The following is an 8,054-nucleotide window of genomic DNA, read 5'->3' as shown; positions in this document are numbered from 1 at the left end:
TAGTCTATAGTCTAGTCTATAGTCTAGTCTGTAGTCTAGTCTGTAGTCTAGTCTATAGTCTAGTCTATAGTCTAGTCTATAGTCTAGTCTATAGTCTAGTCTATAGTCCATTCTATAGTCTAGTCAATAGTATAGTCTATTGTGTAGTCTATAGCCTGGTCTGTCGTCTAGTCTACCGTCTGGTCTATAGTCTAGTCTAGTATATAGTCTAGTGTATGGTCTATAGTCTCGTAATTAATCTAGCCTATAGTCTAGGCTATGCAGTAGTACATAGTCTAGTCTATAGTACAGTCTATAGAATAGTATATAATCTAGTTTATAGTATAGTCTATAGTCTTGTCTTTAATCTAGTCTATAGTCTGGACTAAAGTTTAGTCTATAGTCTAGTCTATAGTATAGTCTATAGTCTGGACTATATCCTAGTCTATAGTGTAGTCTATAGCATAGTCTATATTCATTACATTTCACCTCATTTCTGTTCTTTATTTTATTTTTATCATAAATATTTTATTTATTTGTATTTCCTTTTTTCAGCGTTTACGTGTACCTTCCGCTGCTCATTTCCGTTTACATGATTTCCGCTTCGATGATATACATTTCGAAGATGATGATACTTTAAAGGTATAAAATATTTCTATTTATTATACACATAATTATCGAAGAAAATATTTAATTAAAACTTTTCTCCCCCTCTTTTTCATTTGTAAACCAGGCATGTTTGCGTATGTTTTTGGATTTAGATTTCGTTGAACGTTTCCATATTGACTACGAGGTATTGTGTCGCTGGCTATTGAGTGTCAAGAAAAATTATCGTAATGTCACTTATCACAATTGGCGACATGCCTTTAATGTTGCCCAAATGATGTTTGCCATTTTAACGGTAAGTTACGATTTTTGTTATAACTTTATTGTGTTCTGTTTAGTATTGTTTCACTATTGTTGTATTTGTATTTGTTTTTGTTTATTGTTTTCTTTGTATTAATTGTTTTTCTTATTATTTTGTTTTCTTAAGTTGCATCTGTTTCTAATTTCATTTTATTTTAAATTTTGTATGTAAAAAATTGATTTTACTAATCAAAGATTTCCCATCATGGACAGGCCACGCAATGGTGGAAGATATTTGGTGAAATTGAATGTTTGGCATTGATAATAGCCTGTTTATGCCATGACTTAGATCATCGGGGGACCAATAACTCATTTCAAATTAAGTGAGTTTTTTTTTTCTTAATTTATTCGAAAAACTTTGTGATTTCTTTAACTTTGTTTATTTTTCACATTTTAGAGCTTCTTCACCTTTGGCTCAATTGTATTCCACCTCTACCATGGAACATCACCATTTCGATCAGTGTTTAATGATCTTAAACAGTCCTGGTAATCAAATTTTGGCGAATTTATCTTCAGAGGATTATTGTCGTGTCATTAAAGTATTAGAAGATGCTATTTTATCTACCGATTTAGCAGTTTATTTAAGGTAAAAATTCGATAATTTGGTAAAATTTCAAATCAAAACTCAATAATTTTTTTTTTTAATTTTTAGAAAACGTGGCACCTTTTTGCAATGCGTTCAGGAGCAACCCATGAGCTATTGGGTTGATGAAGAGCCTAGAGCTTTATTGCGTGCCATGAGCATGACCGTTTGTGATTTATCTGCCATAACGAAACCGTGGGATATCGAAAAACGTGTAGCCGATTTGGTTAGTTCGGAATTTTTCGAACAGGGTGATATGGAAAAACAGGAATTGAACATAACGCCTATTGTAAGTATAATTGTGTTATGTCATTATAGTATTTGTCATTACGTTGTCTTTACATTTAAGGACATTATGAACCGTGAAAAGGAAGACGAGTTACCCATGATGCAGGTTGGCTTTATTGATTCCATATGCTTGCCAATATATGAGGTAAGTTTAAAACAAGAACTATGTCTATGACTAGACTATGACTAGACTATGACTAGACTATGACTAGACTATGACTAGACTATGACTAGACTATGACTAGACTATGACTAGACTATAGACTAGACTATGACTGAAAAGAAACTAGAGATACATTTGTTAATATGACACTAACAATTTCCTGTCTTGTCTTGCAGGCATTTTCACAACTTTCTGATAAACTAGAACCTCTGGTTGAGGGAGTTCGCGACAATCGCCAACACTGGATTGCACTCGCCGAAGGTGTGGAAACTAAACAGAACAAAAAAAGCAATGGCATCGTAAGAAATAAAAACCAACGCAATACACACACCAAAAGTATGACAATTCCAACGGATGTCACGCCCACACCAAATAGTGATCTCAACAATGAATTGCAAACCGAAAATGATGATGATGCCATAGATGTGGATCAATACACTGAAAATGATGCTGATGAAGATGAGACGGGCATAGAGGCAGATGATGATGATTCAGAGACGGAACTATTGCAAGAGCATTCAACTATTTGTTATTCTACTGCCTCGAGTAGATTGTCAACACCACCTCCCACGGGGGAAGAGGATAGTTCGCCGAATTCACCCACCAAAAAGGGTTCCCTAACCGAAACACAGGCCCAGATGATAGCCGCCAATGTGGACAGTCTTAATTCGAACATATTAAGGCAGCGCAATTCCTCGACTTCGTCCTCCTGTAGGAACTGTGAGTGTATGCGTGTTCGCAAGACCTCCTCACTAAAGGGAGCCAATGAAATTATACGTTCAAACGATAGTAATAGATCCTATAGTAAAAGTACACCCTCAATGACAAACTGTGGCACTGGTGCGGGTCATCAACAGAGTGCTACAGCACAACATCAACAGAGTCATCATCATCAGCATCATCATAACAATTCCTCCACATCGTCGTCTAACTCACATCATCATCATGGTCATCATCATCACCACCACCACCATCATCACTCACATCATCACAGTAGCAGTGCTAGTAGTACAGGTGGTGGTGGCCATGTTGGCGGCGGTCTAACAACAACCGGAGCCGGTTTAAATTTATCCAACCAGTCCACACTTTCGGAAAGTGATAAAATACCAAAAATCGTTGGTAAGTTAGGAAATCTCGATACAAATTTTCAACATATTACGACTACCTCTAATGGTTGTGCTGCCTATGCGGCCGTACCCAATGGTCATTTCAATTACTTGCCAAATAACGTATTATCACGTCGTCATTCGGAAACGAATGGGACTGCAACTCTTACCACCAATTTCTTTAATAATACCAATGCAACTACAACAACACCACCAACAACATCATCATCAACATCAACAACAACAAAAACAAGTCAATCTATAACAACCACGCCCCAAACGCCTATATGTGATAAATAAATAAAAGCGGATTGAAAAGAGAGCGTTTAAGACTCTTTGTTTTAAAGTTAAGAGTAATGAAAGATAATGTTTGGGCGAAAAGCAGCTATCGGCAGATAGAGACTGTTACTATTTATTCGAATGCAAAAAAAAGCTCTTAAGAGAACAATATAACTCTGCCAATAACTGTTTTATGGTTGGTTGATTTGTTGTTTGCTTGTTGAGATGATTTTCTAAAGAGACGGATTTGTATGATTTAAGAGAATTATGTTTGGGCTTGTTTGTAAGATAAACTATTTAAGAAATTGATTCTTTGTTAAATCAATAAGTTTAATTCATTAAGGGAAACATAAACTAGACATTTGTAAAGATTTATAAAGCTAATATTAAAAAAAAGGGAGAAAATATTTTTTGTAAGAAATCTGCTTATAAATCTGGTATGAAACATGCAGACGGTTAAAACTTTCTGGAGAATTTAATTTATTTTTGACCAAAAATTCTTTAGTAAATTATTATACTTTAAAGCAACAAAATAGTTTTTCTAAAAACAAACAATATAAAATTATAGAAAAAAACATAGTTTTTTAATAACTAAAACAAATTTGTTCTTTAGATGTTTTATAAAGCAAAAACGAAAGAATTAGAAGAAATACATACCGTTTAAATAATTTAATTACATAATTACTAATTAAAATAATAAAGTTTCCTATTATTCTATATATTTATAAAGTTTAAACTAAATAAAAGTAATAAATATTATAAGAAAATAATCAACTTAGTTGAAAATATATAGTCACATCTTTAAACAATAATTTAATTAAAAAAAATCATGTATAACTAAACAATATAGTTCAATTTACAATTAAGTTATTATTTATATTTAATAAACATAAAAAACCAAATAAAATTTGAAATAAAATATGTTTAAAAAGAATTTGTTAAGAATTGTTTAAGAACAAACAAACAAACAAAAAACGAACAATTTCAAAGTTTTTAAAACATAATAATTTCAATTTTAATAATCTAAAGAAACTAAACAAATAAAAACAGTTTATAAAGCAAAATTTCAAATGAAATTAATAAATAAATTGTTTTTTGATTAGTTTCTTTATATAAACTAATATTTAAACTAAACAGTAGTAATATGTATGAAAAATATTTGTTTTTTTTTAACTTAAAACAAGTCAATTTCTTAGTAAAACAAAAAAAAAAAACAAATCACTTAAATAGTATTTTGTCTTTTTTAAAAAGTTTTAAGTTTAAGCTTATGATTTAAAAAAAATTAATATAAAAAGTTTATATGGAGCTAAGACGGGTACCAAACAAACAAATATTTTTGAACTAAAATCCAATAAGGAAATTAACAAAAATTTACTAAATACTATTATCTGCTGTTAATAATTAATTTAGAAAACTAAAAAACAATTGAGATTTAAAAAAACAATATTTTACAGAAAGCTAAAAACAAAAATATAAGAAGTTTTATGGATAACATAAAGTTAAATTTCAAAATAGAAATTTCATGAGACCCTAAACTTTGATTGATTTTACACTAGACTATAGATTCGATTTTAGGCAAAATTTAAAGATAATATACACTATACTATATACTATGCTATACACTAAGCCCTAGAATATAAACTAAACTGTAGGTTTGACACTAGACTAAACTATAGACTAGACTCTAGACAAGAATATTAATTAGACTATGTTCTATAGACTCTAGACTAGACTATATAATAAATTATATACAAGATTATAGAATAGAATGAAATATAGATTGAACTATGGACTATATTATTGACTTGACTAAAGACTATACTATAGATTAAAAACTTGACTATAGACTAGACTAGACTAAAGACTAAACTATATTATAAACTAGACTACAGATAAGACTATAGACTACATAATAGTCTATAGACTAGACGTAGGTTTAGATTATAGAATATAGTCTCTTAACTAAACTGCAGATTATACTATAGGTTAGACTATTTACTAGACTAAAAACTAGATTAAACACTAAATTATATACTAGACTAAATACTATACTACAAAATAGCCTATAGACTAGACTACATACCAGATTCTAGACTAACCAATCGACTAGACTATAGTCTAGTCTAAAAGCTAGATTATACCAATAACTAGTCCATAGACTATAGTATGCAGACTAGACTATACTATAGACTAGAATATACCTTACCCACACTATATACTAGACTATAGACTGGACTATACACTACACTAGTTTAGTCTTTGTCTTTAGACATTGTTTATAGTCTAGTCTACTCTAATCAAATCTAGTATATAGTCTATAGTTTATAGCCTATAGTCTATAGTCAATAGTCTATAGTCTTGTCTTATTTTGCCTATTCTTTAGTCTTGTCTATTTACTTGTCTAGTCTATAGAATAGTCTATACTATATTCTAAAGACTAGCGTATAATCAAGTCTAGTTTAGTCTACTATCAAGCCTACAGACTGGACTATACACTAGCCTAGTTTAGTCTATGTCTTTAGTCTTGTTTATAGTCTAGTCTACTCTAATCAAATCTAGTATATAGTCTAGTCTATAGTTTATAGCCTATAGTCTATAATCAATAGTCTATGGTCTATTGTCTATAGTCTATGGTCTTGTCTTTTTTGCCTAGTCGTTAGTCTTGTCTATATATTTGTTTAGTCTATAAAATAGTCTATGCTATAGTCTAAAGACTAGCGTATAATCAAGTCTAGTTTAGTCTATAGTCTAGCCTATATACTAGACTTTGGAATGAACTATATATTTGACTATATAGACTTGAATATACTGTTGAGTATAGATTAGGCCAAAGACTAGACTATAAACAAGACTGTAGTCTTAAAATTAAGAATAGACTAGACAATAGACTAGAATAAAGACTAGACTGCAGATTACACTATAGATATAATATATAGATCATAACCTAGACTTTAGATAGACTTGCCTATAGACTAGACTAGACTATACACTTGACTATAGACTAGACTATAGACTTGCCTATAGCCTAGACTATAGATTAAACTGAACATGTTCAAGACTATTGACATTACTCTCGGTTATGGGTTAAACTATAGACTATACTATACTCTAGATTAGACTATGGAATAGACTTTGTGCTAGACTAACCGTACACTAGACTTTGGACTAAACTATACATTCGACTTTGGACCTAATTATATCCTGTTAAATCACTTCTAATATTTAATGTTGCGAAATTTCTTAAAATATTGTTTAACATCTCAATGAAAAAAATGTTTGTTTCTTTAAAAAACCAAAAAAAAAAAAAAAATAAATAAATAAATAAATAAATAAAAGTTGTAAACAAACTAAACCCTATTGTAAATCTGTAAATATTTTATTATATAATAAATACTAAACGTTAAACTGAAAAAAAATAATAAATATTAAAATGTTTAGCTACTAAATTCTTAAATTTTAATACATGTTTTATGTTGAAACACAAAAATAAACGAAACTTTCGAATTTAATTTTTTTATATAAAATAATTTATTTTAACTATTATTTTATTAATAAGTTTAATTTTTTTTATAAATTTCCTTTTTTTATTATTTGTTTATGTTTAATTGTCTGTAATATATATTAAAAAAGTATAATTAAATTGTTAAATGTAATAATTATTTAATTGTGTGTGTGTTTAATATGTATGTTTTTTTTTTTTTGTTAAATTGCAAAAAATTTTCTAAAAATATCTAAATGTTTAAATGTAAATAATTATAAATTTAACAATTAAGTCAAAATATATGCAAAACTAATTAAATATAATGATTTTTTTCCTTCTTCTTTAAATTAAATGTTATTTAAAAGAATGAAAAAATATAAATTGTATTAAACAGTTGCTAAAGTTGATAATATTACTTAGAAATCCATAAAGAAAAAAACTTTAAAATGTATTTGCTATAAAAAAAAAAAATAATTAAATGGTTTAATAGCAAAGAAAACACGAAAAAGATAAAACAGAAAAGATTTAATAAAATTTAAACCAATTATAGCACAGTATAAAAGAAAAATACATTACAAAAAAATAAAATAAAATACACTATATTTCTGGTTTTCTTTTTGTTCAAAAAGTTTTATTAAAAGTATGTATTAATACATAAGAATTTATTTTGTTCCTACGATGATAACAAATTCATCTCAGCCATGTCCCACGCCACCTACTTAGCAATGTTTTACAGTAGTCATACATAACTCTAGTTGAAGTATTAAAATAAAACCCATTAATCAATAGATAATAATTCCAAAAATTAATTTAACTCTTTCAATTCTTAAACTAGATTAAAATCTAGACTATAGAGTAGAGTACAGTCAACACTAGACAGTAGACTAGACCATAGACTTTGCCATCGACTAGTTTATAGACTAGTCTATAGACTAGACTGAACACTACACTATAGACTCCACTAAATACTAGACTATAGATTAGGCTATAGACCAGACTATAGACTACACTATAGACAAGAGTAGACTATAGACTAGACTATAGACTAGGCTATAGATTAGACTATAGACTAGACTATAGACTAGACTATAGACTAGACTATAGACTTGACTATAGACAAGACTATAGACTAGACTATAGACTAGACTGTAGACTCGACTGTCGACTATAGACTAGACTATAGACTAGACTATAGACTAGACTATAGACTAGACTATAGACTAGACTATAGACTAGACTATAGACTAGACTATAGACAAGACTATAGAC

General features: G+C 29.1%; 1 protein-coding gene across 1 annotated transcript; it reads left to right on the top strand.

The window, feature by feature from the left end:
- Positions 1-533: 533 nt before the first annotated feature.
- LOC111678648 (dual 3',5'-cyclic-AMP and -GMP phosphodiesterase 11) lies at positions 534-4,238 on the top strand. Its single transcript, XM_046956419.1, has 7 exons — positions 534-621; positions 713-880; positions 1,081-1,208; positions 1,283-1,471; positions 1,538-1,757; positions 1,818-1,901; positions 2,096-4,238. Exons 2-7 carry the CDS (start codon positions 725-727, stop codon positions 3,323-3,325), a joined length of 2,007 nt encoding a protein of 668 aa, XP_046812375.1. The 5' UTR covers positions 534-621; positions 713-724; the 3' UTR covers positions 3,326-4,238.
- Positions 4,239-8,054: the final 3,816 nt, after the last annotated feature.

The sequence above is a fragment of the Lucilia cuprina genome, chromosome 2, assembly GCF_022045245.1.
Source record: "Lucilia cuprina isolate Lc7/37 chromosome 2, ASM2204524v1, whole genome shotgun sequence".
NCBI classification, from domain to species: Eukaryota; Metazoa; Arthropoda; class Insecta; order Diptera; family Calliphoridae; genus Lucilia; species Lucilia cuprina.
The sequence above is the reverse complement of the archived record's forward strand: the minus strand, read 5'-3'. Positions and strand labels throughout refer to the sequence as shown.

Bases quoted from the DNA above. Each gene is read 5' to 3' on its own strand.
- LOC111678648 (XM_046956419.1), top strand. From the start codon at position 725: ATGTTTTTGGATTTAGATTTCGTTGAACGTTTCCATATTGACTACGAG. The intron at 1,209-1,282 runs GTGAGTTTTTTT...TTCACATTTTAG, and splicing joins AATAACTCATTTCAAATTAA to AGCTTCTTCACCTTTGGCTC. The intron at 1,758-1,817 runs GTAAGTATAATT...TTTACATTTAAG, and splicing joins AATTGAACATAACGCCTATT to GACATTATGAACCGTGAAAA.